General features: G+C 34.0%; 1 protein-coding gene across 1 annotated transcript in view; it reads left to right on the plus strand.

The window, feature by feature from the left end:
• PHIP (PHIP subunit of CUL4-Ring ligase complex) overlaps window positions 1–26,242 on the plus strand; it is a 134,401-nt gene that overhangs the window by 24,908 nt on the left and 83,251 nt on the right. Inside the window, exon 7 of the mRNA XM_012791157.3 lies at window positions 10,788–10,948. Within this exon, the coding sequence (XP_012646611.2) occupies window positions 10,788–10,948 (161 nt within the window). The remainder of the gene's footprint in view (window positions 1–10,787; window positions 10,949–26,242) is intronic.

Below are 26,242 nucleotides of genomic sequence, written 5' to 3' on the forward strand. Positions count from 1 at the left end.
AAGGGTTTTATAATTTGTGATTTTTGTTTAATCATTTTCAACTCATCTGTATTCCTTTTTTGTCCTGGTGTTTGTTTTTTAATCTATTCCCCGAATGTTCTTCATATTTTTATTTGGCAGTTTTTGTTTTATTAACTTTTTTCTTCCTGCCCACCTCTCCCCTCCAGCCTCCCTATTTCCTTCTTTTGCCTCTTACAAACAGTTTAGCTGTGAGAGACTCCCAAGATGTATTAGCATTTTTGGTTTTTCTTAGGGAAATAAAATTAATGTTCATTATGCCAAAGTGCCAAATATCTAGAATAGATATTTATTTTTATTTTTTTCTTTTGCTTAAATTTCTTTTCAAATTATGGTTGACAAAAAAGGGGCGAAACTTGAAGAATGACAGTTTCCTTAGGTGAGTTTAAATTGTTGCTCTTGTAGCTATGTTTTAATTTTTTTGTAAATAATAGAATGAAATTTGTTTTTAGGTTATAGATGTGATGAGGGATATCTCCTCCACCACCCCACTTTGTGTGATGTATCTGGCAAGCAATTCCAGTAGTAATTAGGAATCACTAGCCACTTCCTCTTTTAGTTTGTATCACGTATTTTTCCTGAGTGATTGTTGGGTTTGAAGTTGAATTTCCATATCTGTTTTAAGTGAAGCAAATTATATTATTTTCTCAAGGTCTCTGACTTTTTATTTTGAATTTTTCCAGCGATTGTTTGAGGTTATGGATTTGAACATTTTCCTAGAATCTTTTGAAACTGGGAAATCTATGATCAGGCTGAGTAGATATTTATATAAACAAAACAAAGATTTGTTCAGTTCCTTAAGGAAGCTGCAGAGGGAAAATGGTCTCCCACAAAGTCTTTTAAAAAGTAAAAGAAAAATTATGTTCCATCATATTTACTTTTATAATACATGAGAATTTGGTTGTATAGGGATAGTCCATGTAGGTGTTAATATGAAATGCCTTTGAGTTTATAAAACATTTTGTCTCATTGCTTTTTATGGCAATTCTATAAGAAACTCCTACTTTATTAAGGAAGAAACTGAAGTTAGAGAGGTAGTAACTAATTTAGTTATATCTCTTGCAGGTTTTTTTGCTTCACATATTATATATTTAACATTTATCACATTTATATAGCACCCTTTTGCCTTCTCTTTGAGATTCTTTGTGTTATTGTTGAACCAGTTGTTTCCATTTATTGATTTTGGTTTAGTAGGCTTTTGGATTATGCCTTGGTGTTTGAACTCTAGAAACAATGAAGCATGGTATGTTTTTTCAAATTTGTATATTACCAGACAAATACTTAAAATTGAGAGCAGATACTCAATTTCTTGTGAAAACCTTAAAAATCTTTGTCAAACTGATTAAATTTTTTCTAAAATGAAATTTTGTTTTTTGAACACTTTGATTTCTTTTGCAAAGTCAGCTTTTGCTTTTAGTTACATGCTTTTCAATCCATCCTCATCGTGGTCAAGAGAAAACTGCAGTAAATTATACCAAAGCAAATTTCATTATGTATATTACTCCATTCCTTTCTCCTTAAAAACTTCAGCCTATTATTACTGGAATTTAGTCCAAATGTCTAATATAGCTTAGAAAGCACTCCGTAGTCTGTCCCGCTACCTTCTCAGTCTCTTCTCTTGATATTTGTCCTTTTGTGCTCTGTGTGCTAGTCCTACTTCCTTATGTTGCTTGAATGTTGAGCTCTTTCTAGCTTTAAGCTACTGCATATGCTGTTCCCTCCACCTGGAATATGCTCGCCTCCCATCAGCATTCTTTGGCTGTTCATTTTTCAGGTCTTAGTTTAAATGTCAGTTTTTCGGAGAAGTCTACCCACATTCCCTGATAACTACCACACCCCCCCATATGTTTAGACTCTTTGCTATATATTTCAAGATTTCCCTATACCCGCTATTTAATAACAATCATTGTTGTAAGTCCTTGTTTCATGTCTTTCTTCCCTGCTAGACTGCATTCACCATGAGGGTAAGTACCATGTCTTTTCTTTTTCCCTGTTATATGCTGTAGCCCATATGTGGCTTATATAGGTGCTCTATAAATGTTTGTTGACTCAATATTGAGTGATTAAAATGTTTGACATAAAACAAAACTACATAACTTTAAAAAATTTTTGTTTAAAATAAAAGCAAATTTTTATTAAAATAACTATAAAACCATTTAAAATATTTAAAACAAAGTGTTACACCATTGTAACGTTTTCTGTTTGAAGTAGCATTAGGCTAATTTCCAGGAGAGTAAAGAAGAGGAAGAATAAATACTATTCTTAGTAATTATAGTGTCTGCCTTTTGTTTTAGTGCTTCTTGTGTACTTGGTTTATAAAATGTTTTTACTTAACTCTTGGAATCATTATCTTTTCACTATATTTTATGGCAGTTTAGTATTTTGGTTGTTCTTTTCAGACATTATTCATCTTTATGGTATCTGCTAAATCTTAAAAACATAGTGTGTTTCAAGCATGAAGTACAACTAAACACCAAAATTGATTATGTAGAGATCTGGAGAGTAGCTACTGTACATACTAATTATTTTAGTTACAGTAGTAAAATAAGGAGAGAAGCTCTCATGGGTGTTGTGTTGCCCAGGTGATTATTTTTGTTTATTCTTCTATTCCCATTATTCTTTACCCCTGCCCCTTTTTCTGTGGCAAAAAAAGCTGATTACAGGATTATCCTTCAAATATTGCTGCCCCTCCTATTTTAACTGAAGTAGTTATTCATTATAGTTACTTTTGTTGATTATAGTTACTTTTATGGTGATTATTTGTCCTTGGTCCTATGTAGGTTTCTTCCTGCTAGTTACTGGTGCAGGTTAATATCAAGATCAGGTAGTGCTATAGAAATAAAGCAGTCTTTGTTGAATTATTTCCGAGATTATCTCTGTCCCTCAAAGTATGAGTATTTGGTTGTCTTTTCTTATATCTATCTGTATTAGTAACCTCAGAAAAATTATTATAGCAAGCCTTGCCCTTGTGGCTCTATAGTGAATTAAATTCTCCTCCTTATATGGTTCCTTCCTAAATAAAATTGAATCTAAACTATCATCAGCATGTTTCCCTTTTATTTTAAAAACTCCGTGGAAAAGATTTTATAAATAAAACTTACAAACAAAATTGATGGCCCATTTGTAGTATTATCTTACAGCTTTTGAATCAAAACATATGTGAATTCTTTATAACATATCATTTTTCAATCCATTGTCAAATATGCAATGGTTATCATCCTCAGTGTATAATATACATTCATATAGTTTAATATACTTAGTTTTTAGGTTTTTTTATGATTAAATAAATTTAAATTTTTTTCATCTTTATCCCTGGGTCTGTTTTTGTCAGTGTTTGAATTTAAGTTAATCAATTTATTTTTCTTACTGCTTTTTTTGAGTTCCTTGAAGTAGATTGAGTTATAGTTTATTAAAAAAAAATAATTGGAATGAATAGTTCTCAATGGAGAAAGCTTAGAAAACAGAGAAAACTCAAAAACCAGTCTTGCTGCATATCTGCTATTAATACTTTGGTATGTTTCCTTTCTGTCTTTTTTTCTAATATTTGTCCACACAGGCAGCATGTTGTATAGTTAAAGGTAGACTCTTTGGCAGCAGATTGCATAAGTTTAAACCTGGGCTTCACCCTTGGGAATTATATTTTATCCTTCAGTTTCCTTATTGGTAAGGGATATAGAAGCACCCACCTCAAAGGATATATGAGGATTACATGAGAGTAAAGTGCTTTGAATAGTGTCTGGCATGTAGTAAAGCACTCAATAAATATTAGCCATTATTTTTCAAACCTGCTACACATCATAATAGTGTTCTATAGACTTTTTTCTCCCCATATTGTATATTGTATTTTATTTTGACATTTACTCACGTTCTTAATTGCAGGAGATAATAAGATGTTTTCTGTCATCAGAGTCTTGAAGTCCTCCTAGTAAGAACCTCTCTCTTTCTAGCTGCAAGCCATGGAGGCTTTCTTATTCCTTCATAGCCATTTTCTCAAGGTGTTTTATGCCTGTCTTTAACTTAACATCTCTGTTAGAAAATTATTTTTAGCTATTTTTTGTGACCCCCACAGTTAAATCTCCTTTTCTTTAGAACACTTTTGTGCTTCTTAAAGTGAATAACATTTCGTGTAATTTTATGCCTTATTAAATACTTTGTCACACAGTACATTTATCTTAAATTCTGAAATCACCAACACCATATACAGACAACTATTTGGACTTGTTATGAGCTTGAAAGGTCATTTTTATAGATAAAGCTCTCTGAGTGTCTGGTCATGAGTATCATGGTATCATTTTGTTGGGAATTCTAATTCTCAATCTAAAATTGGAGATGGCATTATATCAGAGATAAATCAGTTTGGAATTTGTTTTCGTGTATTCTTGCTTAAGTTACTGATATTTTTGTACTTCACTCAAGTTCAGTGTCATAGATTGCCAAACTCTTGTTTTATATGAGTAACTGATTAATAACCAGTAATTAATCATATATTTAAAAAGCCAAAGCCTTTTATAACACAGGTTGTAGAGATGAAAATGAGACCTAGGGTACTGATTATCCAGAATTTACTCTTTTATATTTTAATTTAGGAACTGTTTCTGTAGTTACTAATTATAAATCATAAGTTCTTTTGCATTTTATTTACAGAAAACCCGGGAGCTGTCTTTCCAAATGTTTCCTTTAACCAGAATCACAGAATAAAATTAGTCAAAACAGGGTAAAAAAAAAAGTGAATTTAATAAAAATTAGTTAATACAATCTCTGATAAAATACTCTGATGTTGTTTCTTATCTGAGTATCCCTTTTTCTGTATCAGAAAAGGGTCACAATTGTACTGAGATAACTTCTGAATTACATACTCTGTTTTCTTTTTACCTCCTTACTTAATTCTCCTACTGTTACAAAAATTGATTCTCTAGGTTTTTGAATCTGCAGCAGAATGCTTCTTGCATTTTGTTAGGCTTCCAGCAGGGCTCTGCTTTCATGAGTTGGCAGAAGTAGTAGGCACTAGTCCTAGGGTCCTCCAGTTTAGATTCTGAAGGGGGGAACAGCTTTCCTGCACTGGAGGAAGTATCATATAGCATGTTATATTGCTCTTAACAGTTACAACAAAACCAGAAAACTAACAACAAAAACAAAAAACTAACCTGCATTTTTGTTAATTCATAGTAATTTTAATATTTTCCAAATCACCTTTTTTAATCATGGTTAATTTTGATGTTGGGTAATTTATTGCAGTTTTACCATGTGTGCTTATCTATTTTACAAAGTACTTTGCAAAAAGAGAAAAAAGTGTTTCAGAGTGAGATAATGGTATTTCCGCTTTAGTACTTACAGAGATTTGTATCATGCATTTTTCTAATGTCCTCAAAAATATAGTTACTAAGGTTATTGTAGATCCTTTTTTATAGCAGCTACCCATGTTTTCTTCAGGAACTTTGTTCAAATGGTATAGTGAGAGAAACTTAGGTAACTTAAAAAAAAAATTGTTTATCTTTTAAAAAAATCATCTGTTTAAAATTTGGCCCCAGTAGGAAGAAAGCACTAGGTTCTGGATAGAAAAATGTCAATTGTTTTTTAGTAAATGAAATTAAATTTACATTTCCAACAAATTTTTTTAACTTTTCATTTATCTTCAAAATTCTTTAACAAATATTATTATTTTTTTTTTGAGACAGAGTCTCACTTTGTTGCCCAGGCTAGAGTGAGTGCCGTGGCGTCAGCCTTGCTCACAGCAACCTCAAACTCCTGGGCTCAAGCAATCCTCCTGCCTCAACCTCCTGAGTAGCTAGGACTACAGGCATGCACCACCATGCCCAGCTAATTTTTTCTATATATATTAGTTGACCAATTAATTTCTTTCTATTTATAGTAGAGACGGGGTCTCGCTCTTGCTCAGGTTGGTTTCGAACTCCTGAGCTCACGATCCGCCCACCTCGGCCTCCCAGAGAGCTAGGATTACAGGCGTGAGCCACCGCACCCCGGCCAACAAATATTATTTTTAAATGGACTCATAATGAAGAGGGATAACTGGATAAATATTAAAACATTATTAATTGTACAATTAAAATTTTGGTGTTGGCATAGAAATAAATAGATTATCAGGCATGTCAGTGGCCTAGCACAGAGTATATATAAGATAATGTAATTACAGTTTAAAAGAAAAGGATTAGTAAATGGAAAGGCTAGAACAAATGTTTGGTTATTTGGGAGAGAACAATATCTTAGAGACTTACCTAATAAGGTGTATTAAAATTATAGATGGATTAAAGAGTTAAATGAGACATTTAAACTGCAAAACAGGTAAAAGAAGATACAAGTAGATATTTGTTGTACTATTGGCTGAGTAGGAAGACTTTATAGTAAAACAGTGAAAGAAATCACAAAAGAAAGGAAAAATATTGATAGAATTGACTACTTAAAATTTGTGAAATTGTGGGATACCAAAGAACAGCATAATGTGAAAGCCCAAGCATATTGTGGAAAGTGGAAATGTTTCTTGCAGTAATATAATTGGAGAAATTGAAGTTTAGAAGGAATAACTTGCTTAAAGTCTCCATAGTGTCAAGCTTGAACACAAGTCTGTCAAAACTGAAAGCTTATCTCTTACTTCATTAAGGAATACAAACATACCCATTAAAATACTGTTTATGAAGTGTAAACCTTTGAAAAATCTTAAGTGATTGTGTTAGGTGATAGAATTGTAGATTTTTCTTTCATTTATGTTCTTATTTTCTGAATTGAATATGCATTGGTATTATGATTTGAGAAATAAATGAATTCTTGAAATATAACTAGGTGTGAATTAAGAATGAGTGGCCCGTGGGGGAATTTGATTTATAATCCTGATACCTACAGAAGTAATAGATTAGAACCCAAGGACTAGTTCATTTAAGAAATTGGGGGTCTTTTGTTTAGTAATTCCATAGACTTGTGCACATAGACTTTGTTTCCATGACTGTTCTGAATGATATACTGCAAATGATAGTTTTCAGTATTTTGTTCCTTTTCTACTTTAAACTTTAAAATAACTCATTTCAAATGAATAACAGTGATTTCTGAGATTTTTCTTTCATTTACTGTACTATTTTCAGAAAATTGAGTTAAGTATGTTTACTTCTTCGTCCTCTTCGCCCTCCCATTAAATCCATTTTGCAGGGCAGTTGCAATGAATCACAATTTATATTTTGGATCTTTTAATTTGTCAGATTAAAAAATTCCTCCATTTTTGTTTTATTCCTAACCTAATTGTTTTATAAATTTGTAATTTATTTAATTCACCAAATATATATGGATCATCTACTAAGTACCAGCCACAATTGTCAGGCCGTAGGCTAATCAAAGAACAAAACAGACAAAAAACCCTGCCCATATAAAGTTCGTTAGATACTAGTGGGAGAAGGTAGGAGATAAGCAATGAACATAATAAACAGATAAATGTATAGTATCCAGTGATAAGTGATGGATAAAGAACAAGTACAGAGTTACGTAACGGGGGATCAGGAATTAGAGGGGATGCTAGGAGGTGGGCTGCAATTTTCAATGGGCTGATTAGGCCTCATTGAGTAGGTAACATACATCTGAGAAAAGACTTGAAAAGGGGTCAAGGAAATTATCCATATCCAGAGAGAGCATTCTGGACAGAGGGAACAGCCAGTGCAAAGACCCTAAGTGAAAAGCATGCATGTTACATTAGAAGAATGGGGTACATGAGAGTAGCTGGTACAGGTCATGGGGAGAAGTACCAGGTGAAGTCAGAGAGGTTATGGGAAACAAGTTTATGCAGGGCTTTCACAGGCTGATCTGTAAGGAAGTTGGTTTTAATTCTGAATGAAATGAGAGCTTTGCAGTTTTGAGCGGAAGAGTGATGTTAGAGGGCAACCAGTTAGGATGCTTTTGAAATTCACCACAATCTTCCTAGAAGAGATGACATTTGAACTGGCCCTGGAGGAGAAGAATTTGCCAAATGAAAAAGATAAAGGTTTGCTTTGGTAGGCTAAAATAAATGTACCTTTAAGCCAAAGTCATATGTTACTGGATTTAAGATTAAAACTATAATAATGTCATATAAAGAACTTATTCCTTTGTATCCTCTTATATCTGTTAAACCATGCTCATTTTAAAAATTGACTTTCTAATTTAATAAAATTTAAGGAGTTTCTGTAATCCAAGAGACATTTCCTTTTAACTCAAAAAATCCAATTAGTCTGTTATTAATTTCTTTAGAAAGTGAATAATTGCCATTTACCTTTTTGCCATGAAACTATGAATTAAGTGAACCATCTTGTGTATCTTATTAAGTAAGATTCATTTATGTACTTTTTTATTTAAAAGGCCTCTATATTGAGTTGTGAGAAATAGAAGGGAATTTCTGTACTTGAGCTATTTAAGATCTGGTAAGGGAGACAAACATTATGTAAATGGCATAATAAAAGAAATTACAATAAATAATGTAAATTTATTGAATGTGAGTCCTAGATCTTCCACTCTGCCTTTGTAAAAATTATCTACCTATTTGATCTGGACAGGTCTTCCTCAAATTCAGCTTCCTCAGTTGTACTTCAACTACTGAACCATACTTACATTTTCTTCTCTAACTCCTATAGTTATAAAGTTTGAATCATCAACTTATTACCTGGTAATCTACATGCTGTTCTTTCTGTATGTCATGTCTTTTAGTGCTGTGTAGTTTGTAAATTGGTTGAGAGCAAGTACTCTGCTAGGTACTTTCTGTTTTAGGATACAAATAATTAATTGGTAGCTAAGCATTACAAAGTAGTATAGAATATAGTTTTAACTAGAAATGTGTTTCACTTAATGTGTTTCTGGAAAGTTTTACTTGAAAAGTTGACTGTGAAGTAACTTTTTAAAAAGGATATTCTTTTTTTCAATTGGCTTCCAAAATAAAGATTTAATCCCAGTATGGGTCAGAGATTCAGTAAGACTTATATTTAAGAGAGCAGTAATACTTTCCCTTGTATAAGGGAAGTAGTTTTTGCTTAGAAATACTTCACCTTCTCTGATTTTTAAATAGCCTTTATAACAAATTCATGTAAAAAAATTCTGAACATATGCAATTCTTGATCATCATTGAGAAATAATAGCTTTGATATTTCAGTTATCTCCAACAATCATTTTCACATCTGAATAGTGTTAAATATTTTCATATTTGACATTTTGAGAATTTTGAAATTTTAGATGGAGGGAATTAAAGTACATCTTGGTAACACTGTCAATGTTTAATGTGGTGTATCATAGCATATTTTCTTAAAGAACAGACAGGTTATTCTGAGATGTCAGCAATCCTTAGTATTTGGATAAGATGTTTTGAATTCTCATTTGGCAGGACAGTTGATTTCTATGGTTTTGTGTGATTCTTGTACTAAATCAATTTGGAGCCAAAGCATTGTAGAATGTCTTTTACCAGGCCATTTCTGTACATAAGGAAAATGTGTCAGGGACTAACCTATGATGGAAACTTACTGAGTCTCTGTTAAATTTTTACATAACCAGCTTAAGTCTAAATATGCTAATTCACAACTGTCAAAACTTGTCTTAGACATTCCCAGGTGTTGGGATAGATTGTGCATAGACCTTACATGCTAACAGCAAGAGTAATACTTTATCAAAATATTAAATAATTGCTGTAGTAAAAGAACATCTAATTAAATGTAATTATTCTTTGACATATTATTGCTTAAGAACCTGCAAAGTATCTACATATCTCTTCACCAGGACCAAAGTTTTTGTTGTTTGCAAATATAGTGTAAGCCAAACATTTATTGAATGTGAATAAAATACTGAGAATGTTTAGAATATACCAAGATATTTATGTTTTATTAACTTTAGGGCATAATTGCTATGCTCTAAAACTGGGCTGGATAGTATTTTGTATGTATATTTTATTTTCTTTGAGACTAAATTCAAGTGAGAAACTTGAGTGCCAGTTGTCCAATGTAGGTGGCAGTCACAGTTAGAAAAAAAGCCTTAATCTATAGGTTAATAACGTGTCTACAGATCAGTCAACATATATTTATTGAGCTCCTTCTCTGTTATCAGTATAGAAAGTATCAGTACAGTTGTAATTTAGATGGAAGGACATTTGGGGCTTGAGTCAGTATAATCAGGCTTTGGGGCAGAAGATAAACTTAAGTCAGATCTTAAATGATGTTAGAATGAATAAGTTGAAAAGAGAGCTGATGAGGTCTAGAAAAGCAATCATTTTACAGGTGTTCGACAAGATCCCCAGTTTAATTATTTTTTTCATAATGCAAATGACTTATTCGTTTATCTTGTTGGAAAGATTCTTTTAAGCATCGTTTTGCATGTCATTTTAAGTGTTCAAGTTTTAGAGGTTGATGAAAAGTTCACTGGATTTTAGTTTTGATTGCTTTTGTAAGAAAAGCTATCTTATGAGGACTTTAAAGAAAATAATAATATGTTTTTGGTTTTAGAAGAGCACTAGCCAGAAAGTAATGAAATCTAGGTTTTAATCTTAGCTTCATGACTTACTTTGTGATTTTGGACAGGTCATTTAATTGCATTTGCTTCCTTATAAAGTAAGAATGATAGTGCCTGATTTACCTTATTTCAGGTGAAATAATGTTTTTACTGACTACTTTGAAGACTTTAATTAGGAGCCATATACATTAGAAATCATTTTTATTTTTACCACATATGACAAATTGTAATATGTGAATTCTTAAGAGGTGATAATTTAAGAAAATTAATTTCCAGATTACGTTTATTTCCCCCTCCCCTTTTTTTGGTAGCGGATACTCTGTTTTCAAGGAAGCTGAATGGGAAATACAGACTTGAGCGACTTGTTCCAACTGCAGTGTATCAGCACATGAAAATGCATAAACGAATTCTTGGACATTTGTCATCAGTGTACTGTGTAACTTTTGATCGAACTGGCAGACGGATATTTACTGTAAGTAATTTTTAAAGTATTATCTTTATTTATGGAATTGAAGAAACGCTTACAGGTGAACTTGAAATAAAACTGTTTTTTTTTTCTTTTAATGAGAAATGGGAAATTCAGGTAATTTAACTTACTATAACAGAAGATTTTAAATTGGGACTTCATCCAAATTTGAAAAGTTCCTGAAAGACATGTTCTAACACAGTCACAGTTATGAGGGGTCCTACATCATGAATAAGTGTAGTTCTCAACATACATCAGACATGCTGTTTGACATTTTACAAAATGTCTTACAGTTATTTTAATTCTAAACTAAGGACATTTCCCAAATTTGTTATGCTAATTGCATGAGATTATTAAATGTGCCTTTTATATTATCTTCAGAGAACCATTCTTAGTCTATGTAAAATTTCCCTTAAAACAGTGATAGAGGCCGGGCGCGGTGGCTCACGCCTGTAATCCTAGCACTCTGGGAGGCCGAGGCGGGCAGATTGCTCAAGGTCAGGAGTTCCAAACCAGCTTGAGTGACACTCTGTCTCTACTATAAAAAAAAATAGAAAGAAATTAATTGGACAACTAATATATATAGAAAAAATTAGCCGGGCATGGTGGTGCATGCCTGTAGTCCCAGCTACTCGGGAGGCTGAGGCAGGAGGATTGCTTGAGCCCAGGAGTTTGAGGTTGCTGTGAGCTAGGCTGATGCCATGGCACTCACTCTAGCCTGGGCAACAAAGTGAGACTGTCTCAAAAAAAACAGTGATAGAAAAAAGACAAAAATTCTGAGCATATCTAATATGCTTTGCTTATTACCTTTTATCCTTAACACCTCATTCTTTGGAATATCTGATGTTGTGTTTAAAGAACCTTTTTGGGTTTATTTGTGGTCTCTTTTAACCTGTTGAGTGGTGAAAAGCAGACCTTTGAGCTTTATTTTAAATGTGTAATTTACTCACTTAATTTCCTCACTTAAATTACTTTACTAAAAAGTAATTTACTTTTGGAACCATTTCAATTTATTTTCAGGTACTTTACTACATCCATTTAAGGGTAATACTTATTACAGTATTATGGTTACATTTATTATTAAACACTACCTTGTGGGCTGAAGGTATGCATTCATTTACAACATCATTACTATCCTTTGAAATAAGAAAATAGGAAATGAAAGTTAAAATGGAAATTTTCTCCTCTGTCTTTGAAGAAAGCAGCTGAAAATTTATTGTTACAGTTATAGATTACTCTTTTTAGTAAATTTGCTTGTAAACTGATACCTATTTATACCTACTTCTACTCTACTCATATACCTAGCCATCTGTAAAATAGCTAAAATAAGGTGTGGGAAATTGTTTTCATACTTTCTTTTTCCTTGACTCTAATTCACCTTAGGCATTTGCAGATCACTTTTTAATTCAGCATTTTCCCCTTTTGCCTTCTTTTTTATCACTGTTGTACTCTGTGAAACAAAAGTGAAATTTTCTACACTTTCTGACAGGTGTTTTCAGAGTGGAGAAGAGCTATCTCTGTATTTGTTAAAGTCTTTGATATACCCACAATAGTAATTTGGTCTCAAATAGTAATTGAAAACTATTCTAGCCATTGAAGTTTAATATAGTAATATTAAAATTAAGCTCTCAAAACCTAGAGTAAATTTGGCATTTTTGATGTTTGAAGGAATTGTTTTAAAAACAGTAATAACTTGAAATAACAAAAAGGAAGCATTACATTGAGTTTATACTTCATTTCTGTGAGTACAAAATTATGCCATTTTGTTGGGATTATAAAAACTATATAACTTCTTAAGTTTTGATGTTAGTAAAGTACCTTGTGAGCATTCTTTCTTTAAAAATGATAGGCATTGTAATATTCATTTATAATACTTTATGAAGCGTTGTGTGCATTTTGATATGAATTAGATATATAATGTCTTAGAAATGTTTGAGGGAAAATGCTATGAAATATTGTGCTGATTGCTATCTCACAAGTTTAGTAGAATGGAAGGCACAGAGTTGGAAGAGTACTTTGATCCAGGGATTAGCAGACTACTTACTGTCTGAGTCAAATCCAGCCCACCACTTGTTCTTTTAAATAAAATTTTATTGAAACACAAGCATACTTAGTTATTTATATATTGACTGTGGTTGTTTTTGCACTATAATAACAGAGTTGAGTCATTATGACACAGGTCATATGGCCTACAAAGCATAAAGTATTTATGGTTGTTCCCTGTGCAGAAAAATTTGCTATCCTTTTCCAAACACTTCATTCCTACTTCAAAGGGCATTTGATTTGGGGAAGAGGAATGGTGTATGAAGAGGAAATTAGTTTCTGGTTATTTCTTACAGTTGAAAGCACATAAATAGAAGAAAATAGCACTGTATTATTTTATATGGTCGTACCATGAGTCTAGAAGATGTTTGTTTTAGGTATGTGACAGAATGTGCTACTTGTGCCAAACTCATAGTCTCATTTGTAATTTTTTACTGGTGATTTGCAGCTACAGACTTTAAAATGTTATTAGGTCATGAATATGAAATGTCCGATTCCAAAGTTTAGTTTATGATATCTCAAACAAGAAGCAGCACAGTTAATCAAAGTATGTGCCTAAACTATCAACACAGTTTTGCCATGTTAATGGTAGCTTGCTTATGCCAGGAATGAAGAAGCCTGGAGAGCGAGTGGCAATGAAACTGCAAAAGGTGTTTTCCTCAGTGTGTTTGAATTGAATATTTTTCCTTGTAAGAAGTGGTCCAAACCCTGGTGGAAGTGGTAGTCAGTTGGAGCAAGATCTGGTGAATACAGTGGATGGCAGAGAGTTTCCAAGTCCAGCCGCTGTAGTTTGAGCAGAGTTGTTTGTGCAACACGTGGTTGAGTGTTGTCTTGCAAGAGGATTGGACTGTCTCTGTTGACCAGTCTTGGCTGCTTAATCTCAAGCTCTCATCATTTTATCCAGTTGGTTGCAGTTGACTTCTGTTGTATTCAGTTGACCAGGTTTCATGAAGCTATAGTGGATAATACCAGTGTTGGACCACCAAAAGACACCGTGGTCTGCTAGCTTTTTTGGATGAATATTTGGTTTTGGACTGTTTTGACACTTCATTTTTTCTTTTTTTTTGGAGACAAAGTCTCACTCTGTTGCCCTGGGTGGAGCACAGTGGCATCATTGTAGCTCACTGCAACCTCAAACTGCTTGGCTCAAGTGATCCTCTTGCCTCTGTCCCCTGAGTAGCTGGGACTCCAGGTGCGTGCCATGACGCCAGGCCTACTTTTTCTGTGTTTAGTACAGATACGGTCTTGCTCTTGCTCAGGCTGGTCTTACACTCCTGAGCTCAAGCAATCTTTCTGCCTCTGCCTTCCAGAGTGCTAGGAATACAGGTGTGAGCCACCATCCCCGGTCCTCAGCACTTCATCTTTATCCAACCATGGTGCTGAACACCTGCTATTGTCAGAAGGAATACATTTTTTATCCCACGTAACAATATGGCGTAGAAATGGTTCGGCTTTATGTTGTGACAGCAAAGAAAGGCAAACTTTGAGATGATTTCTCTTCTGATGCTTGTTTCATTCATGTGGTACTCATCTATCCAGCTTCTTTACTTTGCTCATTTGTTTCAAATGGTCCAATATTGTTGGAATGGTAATGTCAAACCTTGCTGCTAATTCACGTGTAGGTTGAATGGATTTGCTTCCACTACAACTTTCAGCTCATCATTATTCCCCTTGGTCTCAGGTTACCCACATGGCTTCTTTTCATGATAAAAATCATCAGAATGGAACTTCTGACACCATTGACATACTATGTGTTCATTAGCCACATCCTTCCCAAACACTTCATTGATATTTTGAGCTGTGTGAGCTGCATTGGTTCCATGACAGAACTCATATTAAAAAAATAACACAAAGTTTTTACTTGTCCACAAGTAAAATTTTTGTTTCACAAAAATTGCTCCAAAAAAACAAATTTGAAAGAAAATCACAAGCCAAAAATGTGCATTTGAAAGAATGAGGGTGTACCTTCAAAATTTAAAAAAAAACACCTAAGAAGTGTCAAAATGAAACATCAAGAGATATCAGCTGTCAGACTTAGTACTTAAGGAAATCAGACATTCTGTACTTAATAACCTAATAACTTATGATAAATGCAAAGGTACGAGAGCATGGATGTTTAAATTTTCCTTGTATTTTTTTGATTATCACCTCAAGTGGTGATAGGTAGATATGTGTTCATTGTTCCTATTATCCATAAAGTGGGGTGGATACTGAGTGTTTTTCTCATTTCATGAGAACACCGTAGACACTGGCTAGTGCTTTCAAAATCAGTCTTGAAAATGATAGGATAAGGCTTTAAGATAGATCATGATTGACCAGCGAAAGATTCCAGTGACAGAACACATTATTATTTATAGGAATAACAGTTTGGTAATGCACCAACCAATATTTCCTTTTTATGTATTTGGTGTTTTAAGACCTCACTGATTTATTTCTAAGGTACTTGTGTAAATATATTTGAAAGTTTTTCCAAGGGATTAATTCTCTTGGGTCCTTTTTGAATAGGCACAGCCAGAGGCAGTATGTTGTACTTTGGTTAAGAGCATCAGTCAGTTTTGGCATCAGAGGGCTCTTAGACACAGTTTTACTACTTCTAATAGTGCAAGTTGGGCAAATTGTCTCACCCCTTTAATCTCTCTAGTGTTCTCATCTCTTAAAAAAAGAGGGAGGAGAGTAGATAATAATAGTACCAACCCCATAGGATTTTTGTGGGATTACATAAAATAATGCATATTACCTGCTGCTACTTACAGATTTAAGTTTTATCTATTTTATTTTTTACTCAACTAAAATCTTATAAATGCTTTATAAGAATTTAAAAGGAAATTACTGTAATTTGTAAGTGAAGTTCTGTATTAGGAAAACATGTCGTTATTTTGTGCTATAATATTTTAATAATGGATGCTTTCCCAGTGGAATAATTAGAAAAACCCAAGGAAGGAGGTAGTATAATTACCAAGTCAGGTTTTGCTCTCTGATTCTCTCTTAGCCTTTTAATGTTTTTACTTAGTTTCAGAATCATTGCCTCAAATAATATCTACCAAAGAAAAGTAGAGCTGATGAATTCTCAGGATTAAGGCACTTATAATACAAAAGTACTTTGAGTACTGTGTAAAAAGCAGGGTTTTCCTCTCCTTATCAGAAATGTGAAATATGTCTCTTCAGTTTAAATTAAAATGAAGGAGCATAAAATGTTTCCATCGGTATAGTAGGGTATAATAAAAAGTATGAGTTTATGCATTTCTTTAATGAACTTCAGAGTCTTTTATGAGCCAGCCACTGTCCTGAGAACTTGGAATATAGAATTGAAAGAAGTCATATCTGTTCTTGGAGCATTTAGAGATGGTAAACAGACAATATTGATGCAATGTGATAAGAACCTTGAGAGAGGGTATAACAAGACACTGAGAGGTATCACAGGAGAGAGGTACCCAATCTAACCTTGTGTTAGGAAAGGGTAAGGGAAATTAGTGAGAAGTAAAACCTCACCTGAGTTGATTTGGATATTGCTGACTTAGAGAAAGGCATGTACAAACTTTGGGAGAATGTAACATGCAATTGTATATTATTGGATATGGTATAGAATAAATATGACTTATCATTAAGCAAGTGCTAGAGATGTTGGTGGGGGACAAAATATTAAGATCCTTTTGTAACCTGCTAAGTATGGAGAATTAATGAATGATGGATTTAGAAGAAAGAATAGCTTTTCTCTTTTTCATGGTCCATTTGGCATTATTGTAGAGTATGGATTGAAACCAAGTATATATACAGAGAAATTGGTGAAAAGGCAGTGATCTATGAAGGAAATCATCAGGACTTGAACAGAGTCACAGAAGTAGGGATGGAATTAACAGATTACAAATAGGATTTCTAAGACTTGAGAGACTGATTTGAATGTAGGGAAGGAGTAAGAAGGAAGACTATGGGATGACACATTTTTAACTTGTGTGATTTAGAAAGTCCTGTCATTTACTGTGGTAGGAATTTAAGGGGAGAAGGTGGGACGTGGAGGTACCTGTGTGAAAAGCCCAAATAGCAATGCCCAGTAGGCTGTGGGAACTTATGAGAGAGATCTAGGCAAGAAGAAGATTTAGCTTAGGAATCATTCAATATGGGAATGGGTATATTACCTCGTATTATGTGTAATTGTAGGCTGAAACTTCAGCTTTTAAAGGGGACAAAAGAAGAGTCAATAATTGAGAGTGAGAAGCAGCCTGAGGGACCAGAGAAAAACCAAACCAGATGTGGTATCTTAAAAGTGAAGAGATGAGCATTTCATAAAAAATGGAAACCTTCAGTAAAATCAGGATTGAAACATGGACACCTAAAGTAAAGTTAGGACTAAAAGACATCTTTTGGATTTGACAAGGTCATTGATGACTGGTATGGTTTGAATGTTTTTGTTTTTTTTTTTTTTCCTTGAGAGAGTCTTGCTCTGTCTCCCGGGTAGAGTGCAGTGGTGTCATTGTAGCTCACTGCAATCTAAAACTCCTGGGCTCAAGTGATTCTTCTGCCTTAACCTCCCAAGTAGCTGGAACTACAGGCACACACTACAGCGCCCAGCTAATTTTTCTATTTTTAGTAGAGATGGGGTCTCGCTCTTCTTGCTCAGGCTGATCTCGAATGGTCTGAATGTTTCTGTCCCTCCCAAAATTTTTATGCTGAAACCTAATTCCCAGTGTGGTCTTACTAAAAGGTGAGGCCTTTGGGAGATGATTAGGTTATGAGGGCAGAGCCCTCATTAACGGGATTAGTGTCCAGAAGAGACCCAACGGAGCTTGTTTGCCCCTTATGCCATGTGAGGACACAGCTAGAAGGCACTATCTGTGAAGCAGAAGATTTTTACTAGACACCAAATCCAGTGGTATCTTGATCTGGGACTTCCCAGCTTCCAGAACTGTGAGCAGTAAACTTCTATTGTTTATAAATTACCACATCTAAGGTGTTTTGTTAGAGCCTCAACAGATTAAGATAATAACCTTGACAAAAAATGTTTTATGTTAATGTTAGGAATAGGAATGAGATTGCAGTGCACTGAGGAGGGAATGGGTATTGAAAAATTGAATACATTTAATGTAGACTGAAATTTTCAAAACGCTTGATTATTTAAAAAAGTGATTTTCTTCTGAATGTGCAATGCTAACACTGAGCTTTTTGCTTCTATTATATTGTATTTAGCTACTATGTTGAGATGGATTTGTTTAAATGTCTGTTTTCCTGTTGTGAACTTATTAATAGCAAAGACTTTTTCTTATACTTTTTAGATCTGTAGTGCCTTGCCAGAGTATCCCTGGTGCATACAGTCATCATACAATAAATAATGAACAAGTCAAGTATTCAATTAGAGATATAAAAATAAATAAGGTCGTTTTTTGCAGGAAACTTAGACTTTCTTGGGAGAGTCTATATACTTATTTGGTGCATACAAAGTCTATAAGATAAATAACTCTTTTGTATTGTGCTTCAGTTACACTAATCTTTTCCTGTACTTCAAACTTGCAGAGCTTATTTATGGCATAGAGTCTTTGTGCTAGTTTATTTCCTTTACCTTTACAAGAATATTACAAAATATTCTTGTAGCTGATTTCTTTGCTAGCGAATAGAAGCTGGTAGAGGATCTTGGTTTGAAGATCTTGGTGTAAACTTGCAATATATCTCCACAAGACACTAATCCAAAAAGGAAAAATTGCAACTTTCCTGAGGAGAAACCTTGGAAACACTAACGTGACCAGGTTAACTTCACTAGTGGTGGAATGGGTTGATATTGTGTGTTCTCTAAAGTGGTGCACTGAGAAAAACAGCATTCTTCTGTGGGATTCCTGCAAAGACAGTAACCTGGATTCGGTCATGCAGAAACATTCAACAGACCCAGGTTCTGGGTCATCCTAAGGTCTATATTTTTTTTTTACAGACAGCTGAAGATATGAAAGAGAAAGCTTGAGAAAATATGCCAGATTGAAGGAACCTGACAAGACATGATAATTAAATCTAATGTTTTTAGCTGTATGGGGTCCTGGGCCAAAAAAGAAAAGGAACATTGCTAATGAAATTTAAATGGGGCCTAGAGATTGAATGGTAGTGTTATTAATATTGATTTCCCAACTTATGTAGGCAAATATCCTTGTTTTAGAGAAATACACACTGATTTATTTAGAGGTAATGGGTTATCAAGTCAGCAGCTTGCTCTTAAGAAAAAGATAATGGTAACAGTGGTAAGTGTGTATGTGAATGTGTTATATTGAGAGAGAGGGAGGGAAGAAAGGTGCTGATGAAGCAAACGAAGTGGATTTTTAAGAGTTGATGAATCTGGGTGTTGGGGATATAGAAGGCATTTTTACTATTCTTGAAAATTGTGCATAGGAGGTTGTACAGAAGCAACAGTGAGCATTCAGTGTTTGGTAGTAATGGACAGGAGAGCCAGAGTATGGTAATTTAAAGGAAGCTATATTGGTTAAGGAGAAGGAACTAAGAGAACAAATGTGAAGATATGAGAGGTGATTATTGATATGCAATGATTTTTAAGGACAGATGAGTAGATGAAGGTGGTATGTATAAAAATGGCCATATATTTGGCTTATTTAGAAAGATAGTTATGTCCACAATCAAGAGATTCTACTTACCAATATGAAATATTTTATCTGGTTAGAGTCTTTGTTAAGGAATGGAATTGGGTACTAGAGGTTAGTAATAAAGCCTGGAAATAGAAAAGAGTATTAAATAGGGACCAGTTAGAAAAAAAATTACTGATTAGGCTTAACATCCCAAGTAAATAGAGGATGTTAAATTTGTAATGTAGCAGAATTAATGTGCTTATGTTCTTTACCATGATGATACGTGGCATCCTGGCAGTAGAATCAGAGCAAATGATGGTTAGCTTTATAAAAGGTTGGTCATTGGTGATATAGATGGACAAGGAAACAAGAAAATTGGGCATGTTTTGAAATGATTGAAGTTTAGGCTAATTTGTGAGGGAAATGAAACACAGTTCTGGTAGATTTGTAGGAAAGTCGGTGGCCTCTTCTTGAAAAAAAATTGAACTAAATTTTAAATTATAAGCAATTTTTAGTTCTGCCTAAAGAACAGGTTACTTTTTAGCTTGAATAGGAAAATGAAGTTGTAGTATGCATGATAGTATACATGTCGTTTTGACATTCATTTCTACTGTTTGTTCTAATGGCAGCAAGAGGTGAGATTTCTGACTCATAAAGCTATGAAGTAGCCACAAGAGAAATTAGAATTCTTTTTGTTGAGTCTGTCAGATTAACAGTAGGCTTTAAAAGATCACCAAATTCTCTAAGATATTTTCAGCTACATTATCACATTATTTTATTTGCATGTCAAAGTAGTAATCTTTAGTCTGCATAATTGGTACTTCACTTTTAGGGAAGGGCTTATAGGTATACATTTTAATTTTAATTTAAGCAGAAGTAACCTGTTTTTAATTCCTTCCCCTCCCCAGATGGGATCTTGCTCTTGCTCAGGCTGGTCTCAAACTCCTGAGCTCAAACAATCCACCCTCCTTGGCCTCCCAGAGTGCTAGGATTATAGGCGTGAGCCACCACCCACGCCTGGCAACCTGTTTCTAAATGTATCCAATTTTCTGCTTGCAGAAAATAAAATATTATCATTTATAGCTGGTTTCGTAAATTACTTTATCAACAGACAGTTTACATAGTTGTCACCTCTACTGTTAGTTTTATAATACATTCATAATTGACTGCTGGGCCTTATATAGAAAAATGTATTTTGTTTATATAGTCAGAATAGCTACTGAATAAGCCATACCAAAAAGAACTCTATCAAGTTGTTGTGAAATTTAGCTTTCCTTTAAATAAATAAACAGTTCAAATAAGCCCTTTGAAACTTAAACTTCCAGAAACTGTTTAAATCATTAAAATGTATGGATATAGACTTTAAGTTCGGTTTGGTTTTTGCATTAAATTTAAGTGATTCATGGCCTTGTGTCTGAAGTTGTTTCATGAGGTTTTCATGTCAGTACCCAGGGTATATTTTCTGGATTTTTTTTTTTTCTGGATTTTGAGGAAAATTTTTAATACCAAAGTGCCTAACAAAGGAAAAAGCTATGTCATAAAAACCTGTGGAACTTTTCTTCCTCTGAACAGTAAAACCAGATGTGTTACTAGACATTGCCTAGGCTTTTTTTTAATGAAAAATACTAGTATAGTCATATCTTGTTTTATTAATATCGTACTTTGCTATATTTGTGCTTTGCAAAATGCATTTTATACTAATTGAATATGACAATGCTGAGTTGAGCATGTCCATTGGCACCATTTTTCTAATAACATATGCTCACTTCCTGTCTCTCTGTTACATTTTGGTAATTCTCATAATAGTTCTAGCTTTTTCATTATATCTGTTATGGTGATCTGTGAGCAGTGATTGTTGATGTTACTGTTGTAATTGTGTTGGGATGCCATGAACCATGTCCATATAAGATAGCAAACATAATGAATGTCGTATGTGTTCTGACTGCTCTACCAACTAGCCTTTCCCCTATCTCTGTCTTTCTTAGGCCTTCCTATTCCCTGAGACACAACAATAATGGAAATTAGGCCAATCAGTAACTCTGCAGTAACCTGTAAGTGTTCAAATGAAAGGAAGAGTTGCACATCTCTCACTTTAAATCAGAAGTTAGAAATGATTAAGCTTAATGAGGAAGGCATATTGAAAGCTGAGACAGGCTGAAAGCTAGGCTTCTTGTGCCAAAGAGTTGTGAATGCAAAGGAAAAGTTCTTGAAGCAAATTAAATACGCTACTGCAGTGAACACACGGATGATGAGAAAGTGAAAGAGCCTTATTTCTGATAAGGAGAAAGTTTTAGTAGCTGGATAGAAGATCACACCAGCCACAACATTTCCTTAAGCCAAAGTCTAATCCAGAGCAAGGCCCTAACTCTTCAATTATGCAAACGTTGAGAGAGGTGAGAAGCTGCAAAAAAAAGTTGGAGGTTGGTTCATGAGGTTTAAGGATAGAAGCTGCCTCATCTCCATTACATAAAAGTGCAAGTAAAGCAGCAAGTGCTGATGGAGAAGCTACAGGTAGTTATCCAGAAGATCTCGTTAAGATCATTGAAAAATAGCTACACTAAACAATAGATTTTTAATGTAGAGGAAACAGCCTTATATTGGAAGAAGATGCCATTAGGACTTTCATAGCTACAGAGGAGAAATCAATGCCTGGTTTCAAAGCTTCGAAGAACAGGCTAATTCTTGCTGGGGTATAATGCAGCTGGTGACTGGAAGATCAAGCCAGTGCTCATTTACCATTCCAAAAATTTATAGGGCCCCTTAGAATTATGCTAAGTCTACACTGTCTGTGATCTATCAATAGAACAACAAAGCCTGGATGGTAACACATTGTTTACAGCATGGTTACTGAATATTTTAAGCCACTGTTGAGACCTATTTCTTAGAAAAAAAGATTCATATCAAAATATTATTGCTCATGTGACAAGGCACGTGGTCACCTAAGAACTCTGATGGAGATGTGTAAGGAGATTGATGTTGTTTTCATGCCTGCTAATACAGCATCCATTCTGTATCTCATGAATTAAGTAGTAGTTTTTACTTTCAAGTCTAATTATTTAAGAAATACATTTTGTAAGGTTATAGATAGTGATTCCTCTGATGGATTTGAGTAAAGTAAATTGAAAACTTCTGGAAAGGAGCCACTGTTCTAGATACCAATAAAAACATTTGTGATTCATGGTAGGAGATTAAAATATCAACCTTTACAGGAGTTTGGAAGAGGTTCATTTCAACCTTTATGGATGACTCTGAGGTTTCAAGGCTTAAGTGGAAGAAGTCACTGCAGATGTGGCAGAAATAGCAAGAGAACTAGAATTGGAACCTGAAGATGTGACTAAATTGCTGCCATCTCATGATAAAACTTGAATGCAGAAGGAGTGGGTTCTTAGGGATGAGCAAATAAAGTGGTTTCATGAGATGAAATCTCATGATGAAGATGCTATGAATATTGTTGAAGTGACAACAAACAACGTAGACTATTACATAAACTTAGTTAATAAAGCAGCAGCAGAGTTTTTAGAGGACTGCCTTCCAATTTTAAAAGAAGTTCCATACTGGGTAAAATGCTATCAAACAGCATCACATGCTGTAGAGAAATTTTTCATTAAAAGAAGAGTAGTTGTGGCAAACTACATTGTCTTATTTTAAGAAATTTCCGCAGCCACCTCACTCTTCAGCAATCACTACTCTGATCAGTCAGCAGCCATCAACATCCAGACAAGACCATTTACCAGCAAAAAGACTATGACTCAGTGAAGTCTCACATTAACATTTTTAGCTTTAAAGTTTTGTGATTTTTGTCAGATGAGTTCTTACCTTTTCTCCAGCCTGGTATGCACTGGCATGATCATATCTGACAGCAGCCTCAAACTCCTGGGCTCAAGTGATCCTCCTACCTCAGCCTCCAGAGTAGCTGAAACTATAGGCATGTGCCACCATGTCTGACTAATTTTCAAAACATTTTTAGAGATAGGATCTTGCTGTGTTGTTCAAAAGTTTGGTCTCAAAACTTTTGCCTTCAAGTGATCTTTCTGCCTCAGCCTCCCAAGTAGCTGGGATTATACATAGGAGCCACTGTGCCCAGCAATAAAGTATTTTTTAATTAATGTCTGTACATTTTTTAAAGACAGTGCTATTGCACACTCAGTAGACTACAGAGGTTGTGTAAACAATGTTTAAATGCACTGGAAAACCAAAAAATTGTGTGATTTGCTTTATTGCTATATTCGCTTTATTGTGGTGTGCTTTATTGCCATATTCGCTTTATTGTGGTGGTCTGGAACCAAACCTGAAATACCTCGGAGCTGTGACTGTGTTTGTTTTTGTTGTTTTTCTGAGTGTTGTGTCTTAATCTTTTTATGTTGAAGAAGCATAGCAATTTCCAAAGAGATTTAAAAAATGGAACTTTTTTGAATATACAAAAAATAAGAATAACTTGTAGTAAGAGATCCAGTAGCATGCTGGAAGGAATAGGAGACGTACTGTCTTAGCTTCCTTGACTTCATCCATGTAAACACCTCTAAAATCATGGTAATTAAATTTAGTAGGTCTTTTACTGTTGCTTACTGAATTTTTCCTCCTTTCTTATTGCTTTTATTGCACTGCTTTTCTAAACTTTCTTCACTGTCTTGGTTCATTCTTTTGTTTCTTCCCTCTCCTCCTTTTAGGAAATAATTCTTAGATATTTGCTTTGTTTTTGCTAAGTTTACAATCATTGAGTTTATTTCCTACTTTCTTTAAAATTTCTCTGTATCTTATTTCTTTCTCCTTCATACATCTTAGAAGAGATGTATCCTACGTTGTTGATATTGCCTCTTTCACCTTCATAAAACGTTTTTTAAATATTCATAACTTTGTTTGAACAGTTTAATTTTCTTTGATTAAAAACTGTAATGTCCTACTCATTGGCTTATGACCGTAGTAACATTTGGGGAGCTGGATGTAGGCTTGTGAGAAGTTCAAATTTTACTTGACATTTTGGTCTTTTTAAAAAGAATTTTTAACAGTTTTTAATTCATCCTTCCCCATTCATTTAAAACACATTTATTGTGCTTTTAAAAAGGATTTTCCCAATAATTTTAATTTTTCTTATGCAGTCCTTTCAATTATTTTTACATATTTATATTTCTTATAGTCATTTTAAAAGAACTCAGTTGACTTTGTGCTTATATTATCTTTAGTTTCAAATTATCATAAAGATACATTAATGATGACAAGTAATGATACATGATTATAGCAATTGCTTAAGGATGCTTAGAGTTCTTTTTGAAATTTTGCCAGTGGTCTCAGGGGTGAAGATGAGGGGTAGGAGCAGTGAACTTCTATAGCTCATGGAAGAGGATAATGGAGTCAGATTTCCCTAAGAGGCAGTCCAAGATTTCCCTCCTGCAATTTGATGGAAGAAAGGAAAGATTAATTGGGATTATACACACTCGGGGGAGAATATGCAGTGTTTTTTGTTTTTAGCACTTGTTTTAAATAGAGCAAAATTATACAGTAATAATAAATTGGTAAGATTACTAAATAATATACCAAGTAGGAATATAATAGGACTTCTTTTTAGGTATTTGTGTATGTGTGTGTTTTTGTATTTAGGTTTTTTTTTTTTTTTTTTTTTAATTTGTTTAAAGAATTTGAGTCTGGCTTTGTTGCCTAGGCTGGAGTACAGTGGCACAATCATAGCTTACTGTAATCCTGAACTCCTGGTCTCTAGTGATCATCCTTCCTAAGCCTTCCAAGTAGTAGCTAGGACTACAAATGTATGCCACCACACCCAGCTAATTTTTAAATTTTTTTAGAGATAAGGTCTTGCTATGTTGCCCAGGCTGGTCTTTCTCCTGGCCTCCAGTGATCCCTTGGCCTCAGCTACTTAAAGTACTGGGATTACTGGCGTGAGCCATCACACCTGGCCTTAGATTTTAATTGGTAAAAAAGTCACTGGACGCTGACTTTTGATCATAGATTGCTACTATTCCTTTCATTAAAACTGACATTTTGGCCAAAGGCTGTGTTGCTTTTTGTTTGTTATCATGAAAATATGTGAAATGCCTTCTATAGTAGAATGCAAAGCAAACTCTTATTCAGATTCATAAGAAAAAAATTGTATCAGTATTATGAAGCATAATAAGATGTCATGATTTTACTTTTGTCATATACTCTACCCACATATCATGTTTAAAATTCTATTTAGTTACTTGAATGCAGATCAAAACCAAATATTGCCTTAATTTTTTGAAGTAAAATAAGCAAATGTAGTGAATAATTTGATCCACTTTGTGGAATTTAGAGAACTTAAGTCAAATGAATGCTGTAAAGCCATTTATTATTAAGCAAATCTGTAGTGTACTTCCCATGTGTCAGGTGGTATTGTAGACCAGCTTTCTGGAAATCATAGTCTACTACAGCTTTCTTTACTTCCTACAGATAATCAATGATATATTCCTTATGCCTTTTATTCCACAAATAGCTGTTGTAACCATCTCTTTTGATCTTATGAGGTAATGATCTCAGTTTTGCCACTTATTCTCTCCTGCCTGCACTATTTTAACAACTTTCAAGTAGTATTCTACTTTATAGCCTAATTCACACTGATGCCAGGATGATATTTGGAAAACATAAATCTGATCTTGGTTCTTACCTGCTTGATATTTTTCAGTCTTCCTCATATTCCTTAGTATACTAGAAAAGATTCTTCACGATTTTT

The sequence above is a fragment of the Microcebus murinus genome, chromosome 5, assembly GCF_040939455.1.
Source record: "Microcebus murinus isolate Inina chromosome 5, M.murinus_Inina_mat1.0, whole genome shotgun sequence".
Taxonomy (NCBI): Eukaryota; Metazoa; Chordata; class Mammalia; order Primates; family Cheirogaleidae; genus Microcebus; species Microcebus murinus.